At 43.1% G+C, this 27,067-nt stretch overlaps 1 protein-coding gene across 8 annotated transcripts in view; it reads left to right on the plus strand.

Moving 5' to 3' along the window:
* The window catches only part of pard3ab (par-3 family cell polarity regulator alpha, b), a 248,697-nt gene that overhangs the window by 116,968 nt on the left and 104,662 nt on the right, over positions 1 to 27,067 (plus strand). For 4 of the 8 annotated variants that reach the window (XM_084369105.1, XM_084369111.1, XM_084369108.1 and 1 more), the window contains exons 6-13: positions 1,722 to 1,813; positions 3,727 to 3,810; positions 6,367 to 6,492; positions 8,991 to 9,400; positions 13,411 to 13,550; positions 14,671 to 14,799; positions 17,796 to 17,831; positions 21,161 to 21,208. In XM_084369105.1, the coding sequence (XP_084225231.1) occupies positions 1,722 to 1,813; positions 3,727 to 3,810; positions 6,367 to 6,492; positions 8,991 to 9,400; positions 13,411 to 13,550; positions 14,671 to 14,799; positions 17,796 to 17,831; positions 21,161 to 21,208 (1,065 nt within the window). The remainder of the gene's footprint in view (positions 1 to 1,721; positions 1,814 to 3,726; positions 3,811 to 6,366; positions 6,493 to 8,990; positions 9,401 to 13,410; positions 13,551 to 14,670; positions 14,800 to 17,795; positions 17,832 to 21,160; positions 21,209 to 27,067) is intronic. The other 4 variants (XM_084369109.1, XM_084369107.1, XM_084369110.1 and 1 more) reach the window with 4 other exon arrangements.

The following is a 27,067-nucleotide window of genomic DNA, read 5'->3' on the forward strand; positions in this document are numbered from 1 at the left end:
ACAACCACTTCTTCATCGGTCCCTCTGTCATGCAATATGCTTTACTCTGTAACTCCATGTTGATGTGTCGAGGAACGATGAACGAAAAACTAACTGGATTGCGGCTGCAGATTTTTAAAAATGGTGGCTGATATTAATTTCTGTGAGTACTCAACCAGAAAGAAATGTTCAGTGCTGCAAGTCCTACCTCCAAACTTCCTGTACGTAGGACCCGCTAGAACGGGGACTTTTTGGGGGTTAAAATAATGCCCCTAAATTTAATAACCCTGTGGTGGAAACTAGATAAGTCTATGAAAGGCCCTCTTTTTTTCTTTTTTTTGTCCACTTTCAAATGGAAAATTAATTCATGAAACTGTTAAAATGTGACACCCCTACAACACACACACACACACACACACACACACACACACACACACACACACTCCCACACCTCCTGCACACATCTCTGTCTGTTGATGAAAGCTGCGAGTCAACCTTGTTGTCTTTTTTTTTCTCTAACTGACTTTAGCTCACAGGAGCAAGTTTCACATTGGAAAACAGCAGTCAGGAGTCCTTGCACACTGTTTCTTTCTCACACATGTACACACTCACACACTGCCCTGGAGCTGTACGTCCTCCAGGCACCCAAAGTGTCATGGCAACCGTACGGCAGCCACGGTAACGGCAGGCTCATTTTCATACTGATGAGGCGGCCAGTTGTTGGGAGGCCTGCGTAGCTGCTGCTGCTCGCTCGTCTCTCCTCTCCGGTGTCGCCCTGAAATTTTAATGACCTTCTTTCTCTGCTTCTCATTTTTCTTCTCCTCTTTTGCTCTCAAGGCTTTTGTCTGTCCGTCTCTGCGTGTGTTTGTGTGTACGTGTCATGACTCCTCAGTATTCATCCACAGTTAATACAAGAGGAGAACAGAGGCAATGTAATTTTGAAGGAATAAGAATTTTTTAAAGGGCATGTATTTTTATACCCGTGGAAGACCTCCTCCCATCTGCTCGTCTTGGCCTCATCAGGTTAGCGGCTCGGCTCACTTTTCAGCTGCTGAAAGATACTTTTTTTTAAAAGTTTACTTTCAATGCATAACCAGGAATTTAAGACACAGTCTTGGGAAGTCCTACGCCTGGACCTAACTGCACAAAATCACCCTGAAAATTGAAAATCTTCTTCTTGAATCAGGAGGGAATATGATCATCGGGCACGATTATATCTTACTGTACCATGTGTTATTGTGGACCATAGATGATTTTGCCTCATGGAAGCTTTACAAGGCCCCTGGTTGTATTTCCTGTTACTGGAAATCATAGGGTCATGAAAAACTGCAAGCCTATTGTGGTCATGACATGTTGGTCTGACATGTTGCTTAGCCAGTCTGACCATGCAACCATCTGGGAAGGCAAAAATGTTGTGTAGTCTGATCTCAACATCAGTTTTTTGTGAACTGGACACACATCGGCTGATTGTCGGCCGCTTTGTTTGCTGGTGAGGATAACTGGAAAGCAGCTTATGCTATGTCAAAATGCACCTTTGTACCTGTGACAGCGGGATCACAAAGTCTAGTTGGACACTGGGGTTGGGCGAAAAATCAATTCGTAGATGCATCAAGATTCTCTCTTGAAAGATTTATATGTGATTTCTGTGGCATTATCTTTTCTAATGTGTCGTACTGATCAAGAACAGGGATACTGCTCACTGAAGCCATCTCACCCTCCTTTCTATTTGTGCTTCATTACAGGATGAAGAGGCCAGAGAAGAGGAGAACGGCAGGATCGAGCCGGTCGGTCGAGCCGACTCCTGCATGGACCACACCCCTGTGAGGTCGCTAGAGTAAGTCCGTCAGCCACAGATCTGCTTCCCGAGTTTTTTTGTCTCTCTGTGTCCTCACGTTCCTCCTGAAACTCAATAACCTACCGACACGAGAGTGAGTGGTGCTCACATCACTGAATATTTAATCAGTTTTACTCCAAAACGTGTTTGGGAAAAAGTGACACCTGTTCTCTTAAAATGACTCTGATCTTAACATCCTGAAGTTTCAGTTTTTGCTTATCAAATAGTTGGACTGTTGAAAATGTAATGTTTTGTGGAAATGTGTCGTTATTCAGTCTTAGATGACATCTTTTTCCCAAACAGATGGTTTTGGAATCAAACTCTTTGTTTTTTTGGTGCCACCACATCTACATAACTCTGGATTACATCTGTTTCTTTTTTTGTAGTTTGGGCCGTCATTTCAATGAAAGAATTGGACTCAAACAAATCAATCTTTCGCAGACAGCGTTGTTGCCGTGTTCCTCGATGGCAAACTTCCCTATTACCATTAGGACTGACGGCCGAAACTATGAAAAATAAAACGTTGTCTGTAACCAGCTTTTTCCCTTCAAAGCTGACCTGGATAAATCAGCTCTCTCTTCACTTTCTCTACATAATTACACACATAAGTACTTTAAAGGTAGACCAGCAGCTTCTATATTGTAATTCAGGTTTGTTTGTAGAAAAATCTCATTTCAACCCCGCTTCTTGATTTACATAATTCTCTTTTGTGGGAAGCAAAATGATCCTCGTCTCGCCATCAGAGCTCTCCCACGCACTAACCCATTCAAGCTCCTGTTATTAACAACTGTGTTTTGTTTTGTTATTTTGCTCTGTTGCATGCTTCCAGTTTAATATGCAGGTATGGTATTGTTATTATTCCTATGATTTCCCAGAGACTCTGGGCTTCTATCCGCCTCTTAGTTGTCAACAAGGGGCCCATTTTCCCCGAGCTAATCATAGTCATTGTATCAAAGCTTGCGAGTCGATTAGATTTGGCATCTTGTAAAAATGTACCTGTGTGTAGATGTTTTACAAACTAACAGGTGAAGAATGCTGCCCCAGAAAAGCAAATAGCTCTAACTGTGTGTTTTTTTTGCTTTTTAAAGGGTCGAAGGTTGAATAGTCATTTCTCCTCACTTTCATTATTAAGTCCGGTGTTGTTTTTCGGCTGTGAGATTTTAGACATAATCAGTTTCAAGTTCCAGGATGCAAAGAGAGACCGAGCACTGATGTTTTGTGCTGATATTTACACCTGAAAAACACAAAACTGCAAGTCAAAGTGTCACAGAGCTTTACTTAAAATTCAAATACATGATGCAGTTATGATTTTTCTGCGGGGCGGGCTGTCAGCAGTGATGGGATGTAATTACTGTAAGTACATTTAGTCCAGTACTTTACACACCAGGCATGATTCTTTGGACGCGTTGGACTTGTGGTTTGTGGTGCGTTTCAGCTGCAAACATCTGCACATTCGTTGAGTGACATCACACGTGTCGCACTTTAAAGGGCTGCTTTACACTTTGAAGATGTTAATGTGTCGTCAACACTTAGACTTTTGCAATTCAATTAAGAAATGACACAGATCCTAGTCTCCCTTTAAAGATTGGCTAAAGTGTAAATGATGTGTGTTAGGATTTGTCTTCAGTATTCCTCGTTATCCCTACATGTGTTTTGATTTATTTGGATTGCTCTGTTTTATCGTCTTTATTTTTTTGTCAGTCTCCTCCAACACCTCCTTACTTTCTGTTTTTATTTATATACACCGCTCTGTTGTTGTCATCCTCTTTTTTTTCTTTCATCATCATCTCATTTCCTGTTTTGTTTTTCCCCCACATGGTGTCACCCCTCTCCTCTCCTCTCTTCTCCACCCCCTTCCCCACCCATCCCACCCTTGTCTGTCTCTCCGTGTTCCATCCATCACCGTCTCCCAGAGACATAGTCAAACTGGTGGAGGTGTCAAACGATGGTGGGCCCCTGGGAATCCACGTGGTGCCTTTCAGTGGCAAAGACCGCAGGTAAAAATACCCCGAGCGGAGCTGTGGTGCTGTTCAAGCAGGCTAGAGGAGAGGAACAGGCAGGAACAGTGTGTCCACAGGGTTTTAAACACATCTAATGAGGTCATAAATTGTTTAGTTGAACAATATGCAAAAAAAGCAATCCCCGCAACCATTTTCTCTTCTTGGTTTCTGCATTTAGACGAAGACTGGTTTTACCAACATTGGATTTTTTGCTATTTTACTTTTTAATTTTCAGTCGGTTTTTGCACAGGAAAGCCAAAGTGGTACTCACATGGCAACTTTTAAATACAAGAAGAAAGAAAAAGAAAAGAAAATTGCTCACTTATCCCATTCAGCTGATCATTTGTCAGCTTTTTGTAGACTCATAAAAATGCTCTTTTATTGAATTTGGTTTCTTCAGAAAGATGTTTGAAATGTGTTACTATTGGCTTCTTTTTGGCCGGCGAGAAGAGTCCTGCATCACCTGAGACAAACACACAAACACACATGCATACCGGACATTCCTCTTGAGTGACCATGTGTAGTCACTTCATCACTCATACAAAACCTGATGCACACACCTCACACACACGCACACGCACAAACACACACACTCGCTTGAACAGTCGGCATCATGAAGCCATTTGCCAGTTTACAGTGATCAATCATGCTTGTTTAGGGTTTGCAGGTGACCGTCATATTTCTCTGCAGCGGCTGTCACTTCAGCTTTACATGATTCAAAGGATACACTGAGCAGTGCACGCAACACACACACATGCCTGCAGCAACACATTCAGAAGCACACATATGCAGCTGGAACAGAGCTGTGAAGGAATTAGAGGAATTTCACATCTGGTTTAAATATTCCCAGAGAGGCGTTTTTGGAGGTTGTGATCAAAGTATTGCCGCCTTTTAAAGAATCCAGTTTAAAAACCTCGGTGTAGCTGAGCGTTAGACATTTCCGTGGAGCTCCATCTTGTTATTGACCAAATCCTAAAAGTATATAAAACCTTTAGTAGCCCAGTTTAAGATTGGCTTGATCTCACTTTATAGTGTCGAGCTGTTAGTTTGCCACCAGTCGGGAGCCAACAGCAGCCCCGCGAACGTCCCAAACTTTCTTTATGAATGACTCAGCCCCGAGACTCACAAACACGATCAGTGACTACAGACTCGCTGTCGCGCTTTATTGAAAATCAAGATCATATCACTTTTCTCACTGCCCCGACTTAATCAACCTAAAAGCACATTTATAATGCACTTTTCTTTTATTGGGGAAATGTCAGGAGTAGGCGTCGTCCCAAGATTAAGATGCCCGGCTTTCATCAGAGAAATAGCCCCTCCACAGCAAATCGCATTGTGTTCTCGCTCAAATTCAATCAGCAGAATTGTCTCTGAACTTTTTCAACTCCTGAACTCCTCTGCCCTCCTCTGTAATCACATTCCCATTCATATTGAATTATAAGCCTGGGGCGAGGGCGAGTATTAAACCCTAAAATCAACCCAATTTACCTAGGCGACACTCGCTCATACCACCTCAGAAAAAGCGCCGAAACACACGGACACAGACTATATACCGAAGAAGACTCGATTAGGTTTGTGCCGTCTTTCCTACCCGCGCTTGATTTTCTCCCTCTGGCGCGAATCTTTAATCCGCAAAGCGCCCTTTCAGGTGAAGTTAGCCTCTCGCCGTGGCTGTGTGGGGAGGCATAAGCCAGTTTGCCACGGCGGATTACAGGGCGACAACGGTTGCAGCTCAGCACGGTTGAAGTGCTACAGTACGATAGACCGGCCCCTCGCCAACCCGCCCGCTATCAGTTTTTAATGGTGTTGCTTTCTGTCGCTCTCTGAAAGCACTTTGTTTATTTTTTATTTTTTTGCTCAGAAAAAAGGGGCCGCAGGAGTCTTAGGGGTTAGAAAATTAACACCTGCAAAGCGTCGACCCCGGCAGAACCACAGTGGAGTTTCTGAATGTGTTGATTGCCTCTGAATAGATGCCTCCCCCACACCGCCTCTAAAGCACCCTGATGTGATGTGACTGCTTTCTCTCATCAGCCTCATTGGTACACTGATGATGCAAATGACAGGACCACACTGTACACTCTTTTCAAGCACCACATGATAAAGCAGAGGCAGCAATTAGGCATAGCTCTCTCTTTTTTTCCGACAGAAAAAGCTTTTCATTAACATGGCACAGACTGATTGTTGGACGGCCGCCTCATCATGGGAACATGAATGTTCACATTCAAGAATACATTTTTTTTTCTGGTGATGTCGAGAAGAAAAGAGTGAAAAAGACAAAGATTTTGTAGGTCAAAGATGATTAAGACACTCTGAATTTGAGAGGTTAGGCACTGAGAACAGTCAGGTGTAGTCACATTTTTTGTTTTGCAGTGTACACAAAGTCTAAGTATCTTTCTGGCAGAGAAACCCTGAGTTTAACTGTGTTCGAAGACAGTCACGGTGATTATTATTCACTATATCATACAGTGTCTCTCCAGGCTACAGCAGAGCAGCCACATTGAATCCACGGTCATTGTCTCCCATCTTGTTGACATGAACACTTGAACATTTCAGGACTCTTGGCTTGTTGGTCAAGCGTCTGGAGAGGGGAGGCAAGGCCGAGCAGCAGGCCCTCTTCCAGGAGAACGACTGCATCGTCCGTATCAATAACGGAGACCTGCGAAACATCCGCTTTGAACAGTAAGACAGCAGCTCACAGGACCCACTGCTGAGCTCTGGTGGTCCCTGGACTTTCCTGTGTGATTGGCTTTTGGACCTTCCCTCTTCTTACACCTCCAGTCCTAAACCCTTCTTTTCCACTGTTATCCTCTCTCCTCGTGCCTTTTTAGCCTCCTCTCTGCACTCCCGCCGGTGTACAGGCTCCTCTTGCCGCCCGTCACTGCGCTAAGCTAACCTCTCCCTATTAAACTCCTGTAGGTCGTACCCTCAATCGCTGCAGCAGTCCCTCCAATCCTCTCAGCCTTTATTCCCCTGTGTTTCAGTAACAGCTCTACTGGACTCCTATTGTTACACCTTTCTCTGTACTTCCATTGGAAGCAGTGGGGATAAAGCTCCTCCTGACATTCACAGCTTCTGCTTTTCAGCTCTGCTCACATTATCCTGCTTTCGCTACTTAACCAAATTCACCTGCTAACTCCCCTCCCGGTTTTTTTTCTAGCTGCTGTATGCTGCATGCACGCCTTCATGCTGCATAACATTACCTGCTGAATACTATTTCATAAATCCACTGATGCGTACATGTGCTTGATCTTATTTCCACCTGTCAGCATAAATGTATACTTAAAATATGTGTATGCTTTCAACTTTGGTATAAAATTCATATGCAACTTACATATACATATAAGAGGGCCCCTTCATGTATATAGTGATGATACATTCATGCAGTAATTTAAAGGGTCTCTTCACCCAAATTATATTTAGAAGAATGAAAGAGGAAGAAATGAAATAAAACAAACAAAAACATCTATTTCCCTCTTGTATTATCCAGCCATGCAGAATAGTTATGGTTTCATTGCCATCGCAATACAGTGGAGGTTAATGGAGTTGCACTTCAGTGGGAATATCTCTTTCATGAAATCATCAGTGTACCTGCACTATGAATACATCAAATAACATGCTGTCTATGGGCATGTTTCTTAGAAGATAGGTAGAAAATCATGTAAACCAGAGGTGTGAATTCAAGGCACTGGCTTGGGCTCGAGTCAGTGTTTTGATGACTTGCATCTTGACAGAAAATAAATTACTTGAGACTTGACGTGTTGTGGCTTGTGACATGAAGACTTGAATGATTTGTTTATTTTTATTAATATTTTTTAGGCTTGGCTGTCAGTGTTTCACTGTTTAAAAGTGACGGGCAGAGAAGAAAGAATTTAGAAAATAAATACACTTTTATGAAATTGTTTGCTCTTTATCTGATAACATTTATTTCGCTTAGTATCAATCATTATACTTCAAATTCAATTAACTGTCATAAGATAAATTGGCCAATAGCATCACTAGTAGACAGTAATATACAGACCAGATGCTGCAGGTAAGACTGTTGTATCTTTGGATGAAAGAAGTGACTCGACTTGCGTTAACTGAGGACTTGACTTGACTCGATTTAGCCAGGAAAACTGGAATGGGACTTCCTTAAGACTTGGACTAGATCACTTCAGTCATATGCCTGCTTTAAACATTCACCTCCACTGTATTTAAATGGAAGTAGAAGTCTAGGTAAACCCCAGACAATTAAACCAAAACTATTACCATGAGTAAGTGAGAAATTATATAACTTCAGTTAATCAACCAGTGACGTTATAATGTCCCGCCAACCCTTCTGTTGAGCTATAAGTCAAGTAAATGGATGGGAATAAGAGCTCCACACATAGTGTTGCTACTAGAGACTCAACAGTTGTCCTTGTTATTTAACAGTATTTTTATAAGGGAGCAGATTACATCTGCTGCTCGATTCTGACTGAAGTCGTAAAGATGCCGAGACGAGACCGCCCTCCTCGGGGAGGGTCATTAGCGGCTGGGAAAAATGGGTCTGGAATTTCACGACCAAATTCTCCAAGGGGGCAAACATTTTGATTGTCATTCAGGCAGTCTGGGCGAGCAATAGAAATCCTGGGGCCCCGGCATTTTCTGAATGTCCGTGCAGCTGTCAGGGGGTCGAGGGAGGAACCATACCAAAGACTGCTTTATTGAAACAGGTGGTGCTAACAAGGCTCCAGTGTTACAGGGTGCTGACAGCAGACATAAGTTTCCATTCACACCTACTGTACATGAGCTCACAGCGAGAGGGGGGTTTAAAAGAGGATTTTCTGCAAACTATCTGACGGATAGAGGTCTCCTTCATCTGCAGCCAAATGAGGGGATTATGTGATGGAGCTGTCGGGGAGGGTTCAGTCTCTTTTTAGAGCCGCTCACGCTGGCAATAAGTATTAATTAACATGTCAGAATGTTCAGGTGGGCGAAGATGGATTTTATATATATCGGATGGGTGTGTGTTGGAGAGGGAGAGAGAGAGACATTGGGTAGGTGGAGTGCTTCAATAAGCAAGTATGAATATATACGATTATGGAGGAATGGCTGAGGAGGGTATTTAGCGCTGAAATCAGTTGAATAATGGACTCTTTCTCTCCATCTTTTCCAAATCTCTCCTTTAAACTACCTCCCGCTCTCTTTTGTTTCAGAGCCCAGAACATGTTCCGTCAGGCCATGCGCTCGCCCGTCATCATGTTCCACGTGGTGCCGTCATCGATGAAGTCCCACTACGAGCAGCTGTCCCACGCCGAGAGGAACCCGGCGTACTCCTCGGGCCGTTTCAGCCCCGACTCCCTGAGCGGCAGCACCGTCTCCGGCATCGACCACACCCCGCAGAGGATGTCCCGGCACGGCTCCCAGACTCACCCGCACTCGCATCCTCATCCTCATCCTCACCCTGAACAGACCGACGGCTACCCACCTATGAGTCACCCGGCAGTCTCCGCAGCCAAGCCTCCGACAGGACACACCCACTCGCCTCAGAGGGGGCTTACGTCGACGCCAACAGGAGGATTTACCAAAAAAGTGGGGAGGAGGCTCAACATCCAGCTAAAGAAAGGTAAAGTCAAACAGAAAAACACTTAAGCTCCCAGAGAGACGGTGTTCAGGTGGAAGTAGGGGTGTCATGATCCAAATCCAGAGTTTTGATGGATTTTCAGCTCAAAGATGATTTGACTTTTTCCCAGCAGTGACGTCTACGCCTTTGTTGTAAAGATCAACAGATGATTGTTTTTTTCCTCTGACAGCTGTTATCATTTTCAAATGTTTCTTTAAAACCATATAAAAAGGGGTATTTTTACAACAACAGTTTGGCTTGATCTTCTCGGCTTTTTGCAGGTTATGCAAGTTTAAATAATATTGATTGAATATAAGACTCCAGAGTTGCACCGTTCAGGCATTCAAAAGTAATAAAAACAAACAAACGATAGAAATTCAGTTTTATACAGAGTTCAGTTTTCTCAATCCTGCCCCTGGTAAACACTAATCCCAAACAAATCTATAAAGAATATCTGAAAAAGTCCTTCAAAGTGTCGTCCTTGAGTTATTGTAATTTTTCTTTTTTTTGTATTGGACGCACGCAAGTCAGCGAGGTTGGAGAGCTGATGATTGTAATTCAAATCTCATTTCAAATGATTTTCCGTTTTTGAATCAAAATCGTGACACCCGTAGTTGAAACACGCTGTAACCTGTCTGATGTGTTGCAATAGAAAGACTGCGGTTGGTTGAGCTCTTGCAGGACACACTTTCATTACAGTGGATGAGTACTTTTTTTTAAAACATGCATATTTATGAGGAGACAAACTGAATCTCCTGCGACAGGTAGCCAAGGAGCTACAAGGAATATAGGGAAAAGGTTACAGTAATAAATAATGAGCCACCTACTTTTATTTTGTGGGACAGCCGGTCCCTCTCCCAGTTCTGTGATGGTCCAGAGTGCACCTCTGATTTCTGATAAACATGTTTTGAACTTCTATTTTGTGCGAGATGCTTTATTGTCATCGTAGAAAAGAAAACATCTCAGTCCCTACATGATGTATTACATCATTTTGTTTTTGAAGTATCATCTTATTGTTTCCAGAGGGTCTGTGAAAATCGTCTCTCATACTTTGCATTCCTCTGGCTTTCAGAAATGAGAGGGATGCTTTGTCTGTTCCCAGCGTCTCCATTCCAACTGAATAAACAGGCAATTTCCTCGTCCCTGGCACATCAAAAACAAGTGTACGAACAGTTGGTTTAGGAACGGCGCAAACATGGACGCGTGCAGAAACGTGAACAATGATGTAACAGGCTTAAAAACCATCCAGTTTTATCCACTGACTGTACAGAATCTGGGTGTGGAAACAGAATGAAAGGCGACGCTGGGAATAAAACTTTGGGGACGTCTACTCTGTATGGGCTTTGACTGACAGCTGGCACAGGTGGTGCAAACCACTGCCAACAGGATACCAGGTGTCGGTGCCAGGTCTCAGGGCCAGGGAGCTTGTTGCTAAGCAGCCGCTGGTCCCCGTGTGCTGTCAAATGCCACAGCGAAGAGTCTGACAGGGCTGCACCATATGCCTGTTGAAGTTTTCACCCAAATCGGTCCCCTCTCTTATGGCTGGAAGCGGGCCAGGACGTATGAAACATAAAAACACCCAGCTGGTTGTTGCATATTCCATCCGGGCGGATGGTAATCTCCACTTCTTCCTTTCGTCATAGTTTATTCTTCTCACTCTCACATCCCCGCTTAGTCGTAATACCTACAAAACACCGCTTTCTGTACTTGATATTCCAGCTCAGTCGAAGATGTTATCTTTCCTAATTCCACCTTTTGTTTGCCGCTGTTGGAGCAGACACTTGCAGGGATTAACGGCGACTCCCAAGAGGCCGTTTGGGCTCATCTGTTTTGTTTTGAGTACCGACTTTAGCCCACGGCTTTGAGCCCAGATTAAACTTGCGTATTGTTTATGTGCTTGAATCAGACACCGGTCTCCTCGCAAATCCCGGGGAGTATCAGAATCAATCAAACAACCCCATTCTGCAGAGGAAATTGCTTAGGTATGTCTTAATCAAGCTAATGGGAGTTTAAAAAGATCCTCCTCTCTGTTTAAAGCCAGGAACGCTCTAAGCATTTACCGGTGGATATAATACCGCACCTCGTCTGCCTGCGGGAAGTTGATTGGCTCATCAATGGAGGGGATTAGGTAGAGGATGTGAAACAGAATAGCTAAGTGTTCTCCTGTTCTTTTGCATCAGCTCAGTCAGACACACGGCGAGGATTAGGGCTGATGGAGAAAGGACACTCAATATTGTTCTGATATTAACTTAGTTTTACAGCCTGACACACACACTGTCAGTTGGCAAGCTAAAAAACACCTGAGTGACACCTGAGTTACCCGTCCACCACCACAGGCAGCGCAATATGTTCTCACCGGAGGTTGTTTTTCAGTTTCTGGCTTCAATTAAATATCAGGCAGAAGTATGAAAAGTCTTCAGGCTGAACTTACTTACTGGCTCCATGTAATTGCATAGTCCAACTTTTATTTTTTTTATTCTAAAAGAACTAAGTTGCCTCTCCTCACAATATGTCCGACTCTAATTGTTCACTCTAAAACCATACTTCAGCTCTCTGCTGACAGGAAGCAGGATTTCTCTTCATTTCCTGTATTTAAGTTGCTTAATAGTAGGAAACTGTTTGTTTGTCTGACAGGATTATTGATGATCTGAGATACAGGCCTGTGTTTCCTAATGGTTCATAATGATACACTCCTGAGGGGTTGCCGGCAAAAAAAACTACCAAATGTACACAAACATAAAATCAAATCCGCCCACACAGACAGATTAATAAACGCAGACAGATTAGCAGCAGCTGGAGATGTTGTATTGTCGGTGCCAGGTCTCAGTCAGAATCATTAGGATGTTTCTCTGCAGACAGGTAAGACTGGGAAGCTGGTGAAGTAGAGGTTACTTGTAGGTTGTGTAGTGGGTACAATAGGTTTTATACAGTACTAGCCAGTTTTGTTTGTTGCAGGAAGAATAGCTCTCATGGTATTGCTTAACATTCAGAAGGGAAGAAGGAAAAACATCAGTAAAAGTAAATTAAAGCTAATTTGATCCTTCTGTACATTTGAGACTCTCCGTTCTCTCAAAGATTAGCATCATCCAGACAGTTACATGTCATGTAGGGAAAATCTGCAGTACTTTTTACTTTAGCGAAGACAAACATTTGCAGATGTAGATGCTCGTGCCAGAGTTTCATGCATGAAATTAATAGCAGAGGTTTCAGGCAGTGATTGGACCCTGATGTCGACATCAAAGTAGTTACTTGATGACTTGCTTCATGTGTTGATGTCAAAGTTATAGTTCCCCTGTTACGCTCATTTTTAAGTTCATAATTTTGTTTGACAAAAACACATTATTTTTCTCATATTGTCCATTGTTGCAGTGCCTTTAATCACCCACTGTCTTAGTGCTCCACTTTAGTGCCTGTCTCTTTAAGCCCCCCCATCCCAAAAAGCCAGTGATTGGTCAGCTCTCACAGGCTCGGGCAGGACACCCACCTCTCCGCCATGTTTCTGTTTCAGCTTTGCCAGTGTCTTTCACCATATTTACTGTGTAGTTGTGACTTCACAAACTTATAGAAATCCTGACGGCTATTTTGAAGGCACGTTCTGATGAGTGTTTTGATACTTTTACTGTATTTATATAACTTGTAGACGTACTTTATAATCAGATCTCATTTTCCACAGTAAGAGACCTTTAATCATTTCCTCTGATATTAGTAGAGGCTGCCTTTGTTTAAGGTGAGGCAGCCTCCTCTACTATACATTGCTACAGGCAAGACCGGTTTACTCCTGAACACTAAACATTTACTCCTGATCAGACACACTGCACTCTGACATCTAAATGTCTTAAACACTTACCACTGTTATTGCCTGAGCCTACATCACCTCCAGGAGAACCGTGCCGGCTGAATATGAAGTTATTCACAGCAGCTCGAGCTGCAGGGTTGCAGATGTAATAGAGGAGCCTGTGCCTGGAGATAAAACCAGATTCCATCATAACACATCCTCTCCCTTCATCCCACAGGTCCTGAGGGGCTCGGCTTCAGTATCACATCACGGGACGTTCCAATCGGCGGCACGGCACCCATCTACGTGAAGAACATCCTGCCTCGGGGGGCTGCCATCCAAGATGGCCGCCTCAAGGCAGGAGACAGGTTGCTGGAGGTGAGAAGGAAAAGTGATACTTAACAGAGAAGTTCATGTATGTGCAGGAGCTGATGACTTATGCAGTGTGATGATGATTTGATGGTAAACAAGGTGATCGTGGTGGTTTTGCTCCAAAATTAGATAAAACTCCAGTCAGAAGACCCCACAGGTAGAAACAGGTTTAATCCATGAAGAAAATACCTGTTTGATTTAAAGTGTAACTAATTAATTCATCAGATAACTTTTTTTTATATGTAAATCGGGCAACCTGGAATTAAATCAAAGAACATGTTTTCATGCTTCATCTCGTTTCACAAGATGGAGCAGCTTTTGAAGTTCAGTTTCCCCACATTGCTTACATTTGCATAAAGGATTACACTCTGCGATGCTACGTTTACAGGGCTGTTGCACCGAAGTTTGAATCCTTTGATCCGCTGGTTTATTTTTCACGAAAAGATTTCTTGAACTAGTGATGAAATCACACAACTACAACTTCAGCCATGTAAAAAATATGAGGAATCGCTGCATTTAAAAAGAAAAAATGAGAAAACATTGCAGTCAGGTATTGAAATATTTCACCTCGGGCTCAAAAACTAGTAAACATGTTGACTTATGGATATCACCATGAAACTCTCCTGCTTGTATTGCTTACATTAGGACATTATGTTTTGTGTTAATGTTTTTTTAAACTTTGTATTTAAATATGCGCTCTTTTGCAAACATTTCCAGACCAGAAACATGAACGTTGGATAACACCAGGTTCAAAACTCTGATGTCATTTGGATGATATATTTGAATCAAAAGTTTTTATGGAGGGAACTTTGGATTTCCCTTTTTTATTACTCCTTAAATCAGAAAATTCTGTCAACAGCCATAAAAATCAATTTGTATTAATAAAATATTGCATAAATCAGACTATGAGTCATATATGAATAAGCCAATCTATAAAACCCCTCCAAATATAGTTAGGAAGAAATCTGGAAAGTTTAGTCTGTGTAAGTGCTCCTGAAGTGGACATATCTGAAGTATGAAACAACACTTATTTTGAGATAACAGTCCATTTTTAGTAAAAGCACAGTACCCTTTAACCCTTGCAGGATATTAAGGAACTTAACCCGGTCACTTGTGTCCCGTTCAGGTGAACGGTGTGGACCTGAATGGGCGGACTCAGGAGGAGGTGGTGTCTCTGCTCCGGGCCACGCCCATGGGCGGGGCTGTGGGGCTGCTGGTTCTACGGCAGGAGGACACTTTCCTCCCCCGAGAAGTGGTACGTGTTGTCATCCTCCACCGTCCCTCCTTCAAACTCTTCATCCTGTCAGCATCATGCATTTCACATCGCGACACATGTGCAGTCCCCTGATGCGTGGATAAGTGTGGGTTATGGGTGTGTGTGCTCAGGCAGACGTGCGAGAGTGTGTCTGCGTGAGCTCCTGTGCTGTCACAAGTGCAGTTAATCCCCGCAGTGAGCGCCGTGTTGTCTTCTCATTTCCCAGCTAACACAACACGCTAGCCGAGCATGCAGATTGATTGTCCCGCTCCGCCGCTGCACTCCTCTCTATTATCAAACTGCGGCTAGCCTCAGAGGGAACCTGTGGAGCTCAATCTTTTCTCTTTATCTCCTCCACCCTCTCCTCTCCTCTCACTTTCACTCCGTCTCTGTCTTTGTGTATGTGTCGCCCTCCCCTCCTGGTCCTTTTCACTCTCATTCACCCCTTCCCTTTCTTCCTCTCGCATTGCTAGGTTACCTTCTCAGTCTCTGTATTTCCATCTCTCTCTCGCTGTGTTTTGCCTGCAAGCTGACTTACTAGATTGATGGATGTGGGGATGAACAGACAGACGCAGGGCAGGTAGTAGGCAGGGAGTGAAAAACACACTTGGCTTGAATATCAATCAGGCAACATGCTCACACATTACACTATACAAACAGCGGTACAAATCTGTGTGTGCTCTACTGCTGTCACTCAGTCCAGACCGATGCCATTCACAGCTTATAACTCCAGTGATTCATGCAAACCGCAGCTAATTTAGTTGGTACATTTACCGCGACTGTTTGCTTTTCTCAAGGTCGTGTTTTCACATGGTGCCAGATGTTATACTTAATTATCTTTGCAGAAAATCAGGTTTGATGTCACTGCACACCTGGAGTTACCTCCAAGTTGTTGGATAAAGAAGTGAGCGTGTGATGACCAAGATAAAAAAAACACAAGGCAGCAGAACACTGTAGCTTAAGTGTAGTGTTTTTCAGAAGAGTGAACAGTGAAGGCAGTTGGCGAGCTTTAAATCACGATGGTGTTTACTCCACAGCAGCGGTCAATGATTCTCTGCTATCTCTATGAGCCGCACTAGCTGGCTTTAACACACGCCTTATCGAGTTGTAACATGAGTTATAGCACCACACAGCCCTAAATCCCCCCTCTGTTGTCATAAAAATGGTCTCTCCCGGCACCCTCAGCAGTCACCGTGGGCCATTACAGGCACACGCAGCCATTCGCTAGCGAGTTCTGTCAATCAAATGGCTGATTGGTGACAATTATCACAGTAAGAGATGCAGAGGAGGCTATTGGCTGGCTGTCGCCACGGGCCAAGTTTGATGAGAGGAACTGCCACACTGGTCGATACTCATCTTTAGATTAGAGCCCGGCTTTGAGTCCGGCTGACTCTGCGTAGCTGGTAGTTAGACGGCAGGATTTATTTGATCTGTGTTTATCAGCTGTAGAGGGTGGAGAGGGTGATGTGAAAGGGTTGAGATGGGACTCGAGGGAGATGAGGCCCAGTGCACAAAATGAGCAGCTTCAGTCTTAATCCAAAGCTGCGAGCTTGGCTAAGCATTTTCTCCTGGGTTTAGAGATGGGGGGGGACTTAACAGCATGGCAGTTAGCAGAAATATAACGACGACATGCTTTACAGCATACATCAATAAAAATATAAACCTGGACGGCTAAAATGAGCTTAACCCAAACAGAGCTTCAAGAGTAAACAGCACATTTTCTTGGCACATGAGTATGAATATAAAGTGTCAGTTACTTAAGCTTTATTTATTAAACATAATGTAGCGCGATGGAAAAATAAAGTCATCAGCTGTTGTATCATTTGTGCAGCTGCCACGTGCAGCAGGTATAAAACAAGAGAAGGGCTTTAACTACGATTATTTTCATTGTCGATTAATCTGCAGATTGATTTCTAGTTGAAGAAAATTGTGAAAAATGTCGACTAGTGTTGCCCAAAGGCCAAGATGACGTCCTCTAATGTCTTGTGTTGTCCATTAAAAACATGATATTTGGTTTACTGTCATAGGAGAGTAACGAAGCTAGAAAATATTCGCTTTTAAGAAGCTGGAATCAGATAATTTTAACTTTTCTTTAAAAAGAAAATAGTCAAACAACTCACTGATGAATCGATTAATAGTTGCTGCTCTGAACAAGAGATCTCTTTGCTATTGAACTGTGAATCGTCAATCTGTTATCGCTCATCTGAAACTACATCAAACTTGCAAATAACATATGTTGAAATTAAAGTATAAAATATATATATATATATATATATATATATATATATATATATGCAGAACATATAGCACAAGTATTCCTTCAATATATTGAGTTTGACAGCATATGTATAGCCTGAGAGGCCAAACTCAGGCCAAATGTTTAAAGATCCCTGCTCACCAAATAAAAGAGTCTTTTTCGAAGCAGTGTAGCTGAGATTCAGTGTATAATGATTGGAAAAGCATCCGTCTTGCGGTTTATTCATCGATGAATATTGCAAAGTTCAGAGTGTGTGAGGGCGAAAACAGTCCGTGAAGCGCTGCCTATTGCTTGTAAAGCTTAGTGCTCAGCTAGGTCACTTTCATCTGGTGAAAGCAATCTGGATGGGCTGAGAGTTTCTGGATTATGACAGCTGGACAGGAAGAGGACACCGGTTAGAGACACTATAGACACGCCGAGACTGTAAAATTGTTGGGAGGCACAAAATTGGATTTCGCCCCCTCCATCCTCCTCCTCAGTCTAAGTGACAGCTTCAAAGTTTGTGACATTTTGTCCTTGCAAACAGTTTTATATTTTAAGTCTGAGTACATAATAACCACCCATCTGTCTGAGATCTATCATTTTCATACCCTGCATGCCCATTTATTCATCACACTGCTTTCCATTTATCCATAATTTACCCCTTCCGCAGCTTCATGTGTGTTCAGATTTTCACTGTTCCTGTCAACAAATATTTTTTCTTGATTGCTTCTTGTTTCCCCCCCCCTTCATCCTCCAGAACGCTGAGCCCCAGATGCAATGCCCCCGAGATGTGGTAAGACTCCACCCCGACACTAGCCTGCAATTAGACTCGCCTCCCAAAACAGCCTCTTCCTCCTCGACCTGCTCCTTTATTTAGCCCGAGCTCCCCTCCGCATGGATGCTATTAATCTCTGCTCGGAAAAACACGTGCCGTTATCGCCCAGTTGGCATTAAAAACAATAGCTTATTGCATGCATTCAGGGTCCACTTGTAAACTAGCTGGTTAATCAAAGTGCAAGTCACCAGTCGTGCGTATAAATATTAGTCAGTAACACTAATTTTAATCTTCAACCAGAGCTGCTCTAACACATCACAATTTCATGGTTCGTGAGTGTGGAGTGTCGAGGCTGTGCAGCAGAATAATTCGCTCCATCACTCCCCTCAGAGCTGTATTTGTCAGCGAAGGTGAGAAACACACGGGGGTTTGCTTTATTTGTCGGCTCTGGATAAGGTTGTCAGTCTGGCCTTCTTGCGGCAGGCTCGCTCTGATATGCGAGGTGAATAACAAACAGTCTGTTTAGTTTGTCTTTTACTTTATTGAGGGGGAATACGCAGACGGAGCTGTGCTGCGGCTGTCTCGGAGCCAAAACGTGCCCAGAAAAACTTTGACAGCTTTCGACATACGACGCCATCTGCAATAGAGGCACTTGACATATATAGACTAATATATCATATTCATAAATACCCATGCGATGGATGCAAATAAACATTGCGACAATAAACCTAATGTTGGGACTGTACCCTGCAGAGGCAGCAGATGCAGTTTTTACTGTGAGACTCTGCCTTCTGTGAAGAATCAGCTGTCAGCAGGATGCACCGTATCTCCGACTGTTACAATGCGGTCTCGATGGCCTGAACGTCACACACACACACACACACACACACACACACACACACACACACTAAAAGGTTCTCCACCACAGCAGCTGTTAAAAGCTCATCTGTCTTTACTGCACAAATTAAAAGGCTATTCAGATTTCCATAACTCTCCATTTACACAGCGAACTTGAGCTGTAATTTAACAACCGCAGACTTCGCGTCTTCACATCTGGCCGCACCTTCAGGTTACATCTGGCCAAGTGAGCGTGATTGGTTGCGTTTTTTTGTGTTTTTTTCACGTGGCGCATTAGAAGTGTAATTGGCCAGTTAATTTGATCGGCGGTCGTACCTGCCAGCTGTGTCGATGAGCCTCATCATCAAGGCGCGTTATGGCAGGACGTTGCGGATTATTGCGACTGCAGCTGGCGCAGCTCACATGCGTATCCTTCCATCAGCTCGCAGACAAAGACACCCGGGAGTGGGCCTTCTACTGTTATTGTCTTGTCAAGTGAGAGTTGCCAACTCTGGTAAATGTCAAATTATTAATTGGCTCGTTATAAGCCACCCTCGGCAGCACCGTACTTTCACATCCTAAGGTCCACTTCCAGAGAGAGATAACTTCAGAAATCAGAATTTTGTCTGCGTTTCTGGTTCGATCATCGTCTAACTCGTGTTTAGGAGCCCTGTTTCAGTTAAGCGCTGTCTCTTTCTGACAGTATTTAATGGAACTGATAAAGACAAATCTTCCTTATCATAATTAAATTAGATCTAGACTAAATGCATATATATATTAATGTAAAAGTACACCTTTAAGTGCACCTTTTAAGGATTTAGGGCAGTAAAAGCAGCTGTTTTGAATGTCTACCTCCCTAAAAAATCAATGCAACCACAGAGACGCCCGAGCAAAATGCACCGCGGCCATGCTGTCTCCTCTCTCCCCCATTTTGTCTGTTCTTGTTCCCTCCCTTCCCAATTCCAAACCTCCAGATAAGTCTCTCCTCCTCACCCATTCCCGGAACATCAACCGCCATAATGGATCCAGTGCCTTTCAGATGTTATCTGTTGTCAGGCGCCTCATTTTAAACATCTTGCTGCCAACAACAACAACAGCAGCAGCAGCAGTGGCATCACGATGGTGTTGAGCTTTAGATGCAGGGTGTGGATCTAAGAGAACCGTCCAGCTTTTAATGGACAATTATCCATTTTCACATCAAAGATTGTTTTCCAGTAGATGATGAGAGAAGTTGTTGTTGAGAGGCAGGGCGGGAACCACTGATTATTTGCATTATTTATCTCTTGGTTATATGTTGGATCAATTGATTCTCTAACTCTTAACACTTTCAGAATATGGTAAAAAATGCTAATATATAGGCAGAAGGTAATGCCTTCATATTCATTGTTTTAATATTCTTATAAAAATTTAAAGGTTCTCAACTTATATTGATGTAAAGCAGAGAAAAGCAACAAATCTTCACATTTGGGAAACTGGAACCAGTGAATATTAGCCAATTTTGGTTGATTAATAACTTAATAACTTTATAGTTCAGGCTCTATGAAGAAGGACGGCGTGTTTCAGAGTTAGAGCCACTAAAGTTCACTGAACTATAATTTGTTGAGCAGCATCTGTGCAGAGACGAACTGAATCCTGACAGTTTACACAGTAACAATATGCAAAGATACCTGGGTAAAGATAAGACCACACATGGTGTGCAATGCACACAAAACACAGAACTGCACGAACACATTATCATACTGATAATAGACTGTATTATCTGTGCGCATACATTAAACTAAAGTGTCTATTCAGGCGGCTCGCATAAAGAGAGTCGATGTAGAAGTCGGAGGTGGAAGAAGAAAAGAGGGTTTCAGTCAAGGTGAAATACCTGAGTTCAGTATATCTGATGATTTCGTTATGAAAATAAATGTTATCCTTCTGTTTTTAATCTCTCTGTACAGTAAAGAAAAGCTCAATTAATATAAAAAAAAGCAAATACAAGATATTATGTAGACAGCTTGTAGACCTGCAGGTTTGCCGGCACTCCAGTTGGGTTTTTTGAGGTTGGCACGGCATGACTCATCCTGTGAGAGAGAGAGAGAGAGAGCTCTGTCGAGGGTTACACGGCAGGCAAAATGCAAGAACTGAAGTGGAAAAAGCACTCACTTCTTGAAATCGGTCCAATGACCCAAAAATGATCTGCGTTTTTTTACAGCAGTCCACTAGAGGCTGTCATTAGTTGTGTGACACTCAGTTTCACTCTGTTTTATTCGGGGCTTTCGAGCATGTGGGTGGCTCGAAGTTTTGCTCATTCAAGGTTTTTGTGTTTTTGCTGCAACGAAGCTAATCTCTGCTGGATTCATTATCAGAGTTGCCAGTGTTTAGGATCATTTGTGTTTCTTTCAACCCCTCTTCTTCTTCTTCTTTGCCTCAGATGTCCCTCATCACATCCCTGTAGTGAGTTATTAAGTCTCTGTCTGATGGGCTCTTGTGTCTAACCTGTTGACTTTGACTGCCCCCCCTTTTAGCATCCGAGGCAGCCAGTGACAACCGGGAAACCCCATTGGCTGATTGAGGTAACTGCTGCATGACATCACCAGCTCGGGTCATTATGCTGCATAGGGAAAGAAAGAAAAAAAAAGCATCGAAGGCAAATGAGATACTTTGGGTGGCTTCACAAATAGACTGGGAGTCATTTAAGCAATTCATTGCTTTGCCAATGGTCTGTAGAAACAAAGCACTTTGTTGGCTCTTCTCTGTCTCTTTCCCAGCTGCTTTTATTCCTCTCTTCTCTTTATTCTTCATTGTATCTCTCTTGTTTCTGTCTGTGTTATATCTTCTTTTCACTCCATTCTTCCTCTCTTCCCCTCTCTTTCTCTCGCACACACACTTAAGACACACTTAAAGACGCAAATCCTCTTCGCCGCACCTGGCTCCTACAATAGAGCGCTGATCAAAGGCATCCGTCTTTACATGCCTGCCCTGATAGTTCCATAATGGGCCCATAACGTGAACATTCGGCTCCATTGTTTACGCCATTAGTCACACAGGCTTATGGAAAATTACTGCAATGCTATATTGAAAAGCCATCAGCAAGCAGCGGCGGTAATGCTGCAGCAACGCCGTGCCAAGATGCTATCTATCACACGTGCGCGCTTCCTCTCCTCTCCGCGCACTAAGCTGTTATGAAACGGCAATCTGTTAGCACGTCGTGGTGTCATGATGTACGCTTTCTCGATGACATGATATAGCGTGCGGCGTATCCGAACATGTGTTGGCTGCCGAGGATGCAGCACATATTGTATCAGAATGTACAATATTTAAAGTCCGTGACAGGTCTGTAGGTGTGATGCATTGTGTAGGATGACTTGTCACAACAATCAAATACAGCCAACACATCATTTTCATTAACGCAGCTTAATTTGCAGCTCAGGACAACACTGTCACTGTATGGTAATCATGAGCTTAATACAATATTAAAAGAGCATTATATATTATAACTAATGAAACAGCAGAAATGTCTGTTTATCTAAGGACACAAACTCTTAGCATAATGATAAATTGCTCAGTGTGGCATAATTATCACATCATTGCCAGATAATTTACCAGCAAATAAGAGTCTGTTTATGCTACATTTTAGTTAAATATTGATGCCAAAGCATAAAGACTATGTTTAATGTATAATAGAATAATATACATTATATCTTTCCAGTCAGTGTACTGGGTTTTTGTTAGAGAAGAAAAAGTTGGCTTTTGCCTCCTTGAACAATGATATAATAAGAGTTAATAAGTTGCTTTTGCTCCATTGTATGCTGCTTTTATGATACCTCACCACTCGGGCTGCACAGTTTATCAAAATATTACCGATATCACAATATGGGCAATAGTTTTTGTGATGATGTCTTGTAACAAACACGTTTAGAAAAGGACAAAACACACATGGAAGTTGATAAAGAGGCAGTTAGGTTTAGTAGACTGATGATTTTTTAAGTGTGTGTTGACGAGAGTTGGGGTCATTACAGGAAAAAGGCTGACTTGTGAAACTTAACTGCTTTGGGTGCATCACAGCATTGAGTTTGAAACATAACAGAGAATCATTATAGGAGCTACATAACGTTGTATCATTATTAGCACTGTAGGATAGCCGCTGTGATTAATGGCTGCAGCCCCTCTGCAACAGGCTCGATGGTGTTTTCCGTGTTCAGTAGCGGCCCGTCGGTGACACATACGAGTCAATCAGAGAGGGCCGTTCTACCGCAGAACAGGCTCTCCGGCTTAATTAAAGTGATGTTTCAAGCTGCCACCTGGCCCATACACACACACACACACACACACACAACCACACACTCACAGTATACAGTTACATAGACTATACTTTACACATTACAAACTCCAAAAACACACGAGCCATATGGCACACTTCACGCAAACACCTCAGATTGCGCTCACCACTCACCACACATTCACACATAAGTGTACTCACACGAAAGCGCACACGTACGCGGAGTGACACGGAGCAGCTGCTGGCGTAATTGCTCGAGGTTGGATGAGGTTATAAATGGTTTCTGGTGGGTTGTGGAAGCACGAAAGAGAGCGAGCTACATAATGTTTGACCGTCCAACAGGGAGAGGGAGCTGGAGAGAGGGCAGGTGATTGGTTTTGGACGGAAAGTGAGAAGTCAATATGTGTGTGTGTGTTTATTAATACTTCCCATACATGCTACAGTCGTCGAGTGTCAGTGGTGTGTGTTATGATATGTGTGGTGAGTGCGCATGTTGTTTTGTGTGTTTGTACTGACACAGACCTGCCCACACACACACACACACACACACACAAACACACACACGAACACACACACACACCTGCCTTCCTCTCTCCCTGCATGCTGTGCCAGTCTCGGCTCCGTCGATCGCACAGGTATTTGATATTCATGGTCTATCAGCATGGAGCTACAGACAGATGCGTCAGAAAGAGTGAGAGAAGAGAGAGGAGGGGAGGACGAGGGGGAGGACGAGTGAGAGGGGGGAAAAAAATTGAAGTTGTAAATAGAGGAAAAGAGAGGGAGAACGAGGAGAGAAGGGAGAGGGGGTTTGGCTCGGTACCACGGACCAGAAGTGTGTGTGCAGGTGTGTTCACGCACCTTTTGGTCATATGGTGTAGATGACAAGGAGAGAGAGGGATGAGGTGGGGGGTGAACGGGGGGCCGCAAATGTAGTGATGGAAAGTGAGGGAGGAATAGGGAGAGCGAGTGAGTATGAATAAAAAGAGGTAGATCGTGCTACAGTAGGCAGCCAACAATGCTCTCCACGCCCGACTTCCCTCGACCAATTACACCCTTCACTGCCTCCTTCTCACCTCCCTCCCTCTCTCTCTCCCCCTGTCTTTCTTTGCCACCACTCCTTTTTTTTTTTTCTTTTTTTATATCTAATTCCCCTCAAGCGACTTTTCCACATGCCGTCAAATCGACAGGTTTGCTCGGCCAAACTTGAGCTCGCTCGGCGACCTGCTAATCATTTCAGGCACTGCAGTGGAGAGAAGTGTGTGAATGTGTAAAAAAAGGAGGGAGAAGAAAGTGGAAGAGAGGGTTTGACTTTGAATTCTCTTAAAGCTTAAGATTGACTCACTTTGTAGAATACAAAGAAGAATGGAGGTCCTGAGGCTGCGAGACCTACATTAGATGTGCAAAGTGGGAGGGGTTCAAGGGTAGACGGCAAGTGAGAGAGAGAGGAAAGAGGGAGAGGGCAGGAAGCAGTTAGAAAGAAGTGGAAAAAGATATTTGAGGGTAAGATTGCGTCCGTACTAACCAGCTTAATCTTAAAACGCAGTTTACTAAAATGTACCGATTCCATTTTTACCCTCTCGATACCTGGACTTTGTCTATCTGTCGATGGACGTCCTTAATGTTTACACGAGTTGCCTGCCGTTTGTGGATATTAGCTAATTTTACAGTAAAAAATCTGTTAAGTTGCAAACAGTTGTGCAGGATGTTGCTAGGAAGTTGCAGGGTCCCGTTTCTAATGAATAAATGATGTGGTATCTGGCTGACGCATACAGTCGTGTCCTCGCATACTGTATACTGATTCCAGCATTATTAGGCAGTATGGAGGCATTTCATATATGTCTCAGTGTGCATCTGCACTGATTTTAAGTCAAGTTTACAAACTGCAAAACTTTGCATTACATAAATCTGATCAGAAGAGGGAAATACAGGAGTTTTAGCTTGGTTACCCTCTTCTCAGTACCCTCCTGCTTTCTCTGCTCACCTATTATGTGTTTTAAAACACTCTAATCTGATTTAGTCATTTACAGCTGAAAAAGCAGAACATATTAACTTGACCTTTGCCTAAAGATGCCACCTGTTAACTGGACTGAAAAGTCACCAAGTTGTTGCCCAACATCACTGAGCAGGCTTAGGTTTTCAAAAAAGCTGTGTTTACTTGCTCCACACGAGACAAGATGTTCTTTTCTGCAGACTATTTTTTTTTTTTAAAGACGACCAGCCGAGCGCCAAAAACAACAAGAAAACGAGGGCTCCTCAAATTTAGCTGGTTGAGAATTGGCACGCACTTGTCCGTCATACAAATGTGATTATGAATAAAGAGGGAAAAAACTGAGTGGATGGAGGGACAGCGGCACGGGAAACAAAAAGGGAAATGGTAGAGAAGGTAGAGAGCACTGTAGAGAGGCAGGTGGAAAGAGGCAGCAGGCAGAGAAAGGAGAAGATGGCGAGAGTGAGAGATCCAGACGTACAGTGAGAGAGGTGGCAGTGTCTGTCTCCTTTTGTGTTCCACATGGATTCATCCCTTTCTGTCGGCCTTTCATTCACACTCCCTCGCTCGCTCACTCTGTCATTGTCATGCCGGCGCTCTCTCATTCTTTTCACCCTCTTTCTATTCGGCTCCTTCGCCTTTTCACCCTCGCTCTATTTGTCTCCGTCCCTCCTCTCGAGCCCATCGCTCCTCTCCCTCCCCTCACCTTCGTTCAGCTCCTTTTACTTTGAGCTTTCTCTCCTCCCCTCCTCCGCCTGTGATTTATTTATTTATTTTGACTCACTCTTTAACTCGTTTTTTTTCTCTTTCCTGTCTTCATCAGCAGCCAGGTTATTTAAAAACTCTCAAAATATCTTGAATCAGCCATTGAAAGGTAGGGCAGAACAGCTTGAGGAAAAAATCTTATTTGGATTTTTCTGACCAACATTGTGATTCATCTCTGTAAATTAATCTCCAGCCTGTTGTGGTTGTCTGTATGGGCTGGAACAAGGTAACCTTTCTTCAGCAAAATCACACACTTACATTGAAAATAGGGCTGAGCAACATATCAGTGTCATGGTTTTTGATCTTGTCACCCAGTCCTAGCATTTATGAAGCGCTGTTAGAGAGATTCCAGATACCGAGATGTATATCGTGCATCGCAATGTAGCCTAGAAATATGTTTAATTAAACTTAGCTAGTTTTTCCACTAAAAAATGTTCATGTTTTCCTCAAGTTTAGCGTTAGTGATACAGCTGTTTAACTAACCCAGAACTTGGTACAGTTGCCAGACGATAGTGAAACCTCTGGTAGGTCACGTCTGACCAATTTACTATCGCTAATGATCCGATTGTCAACTCTTCACTTGAGCTAACGTTTACATCATGGTCTGACCGGACAAGCTAAGCTAGTTTACAGCTTTGATTACTGAACTGTCCTGCTGGTGATACTTTCACAGTATTTATGTAGCATCTAGACCTGCGTTATAATAAAAAAAAAGACAGGAAGTTTCACTTCCCACAATAGTTTGACTATTGCTTGCTATTCGCTAACCGTCAGTCATGCTATCAAGCTAACTGCCACGTGCTAGTCCTAAAAACTGACCTGTTGTTTTTTGTTTTTAACAGCAAAATGACTCCATAGAGTGTTTTTTTGTTCCACTATTTAAACTTGTTCATTGGTAATGATGTAATTATTGGGGGGTGGAATTTGAAAAAATAGAGAAACATTTCAAATCAGGATTAAAATGTAACAGAGATAAATCCTTTAGCTTCATTAGCAGCATTCTTCATCTTGTATCACTCAGTAGATGTCTTATTTGTAGCCCTGGAATGACATCACATCTGCTTTACTGATCTTTTCTTTTTTTTTTCAGTTGAAATCATTAATTTCCTGTTTTTCTATTTCTTATTCTGACCACTCGCAGCATAAGAGGATTACGCCGTTGTTAGTCACTTTTTAATTAGCCTTAAATTAAATTCCAGGCAGAATGAATCGGACTCGAGGCTCCAAAATAATTAAATTCCTGTTGTCTTTTGTGCTGTGCATTCCAGGTAGCGTTCATTTGTCTTTGTGAAGCACGCAGACATCCTTACAGTGCTCTTCAGGCTTTTCTATTCCTTTATCTCCCTCCTTACTTCCTTCCTTCTGTTCCCTCCCTTTCCCATCTCTCTCCATACATCCGCG

Source organism: Pagrus pagrus, assembly GCF_965226575.1.
Source record: "Pagrus pagrus genome assembly, chromosome: 12".
NCBI lineage: Eukaryota > Metazoa > Chordata > Actinopteri > Spariformes > Sparidae > Pagrus > Pagrus pagrus.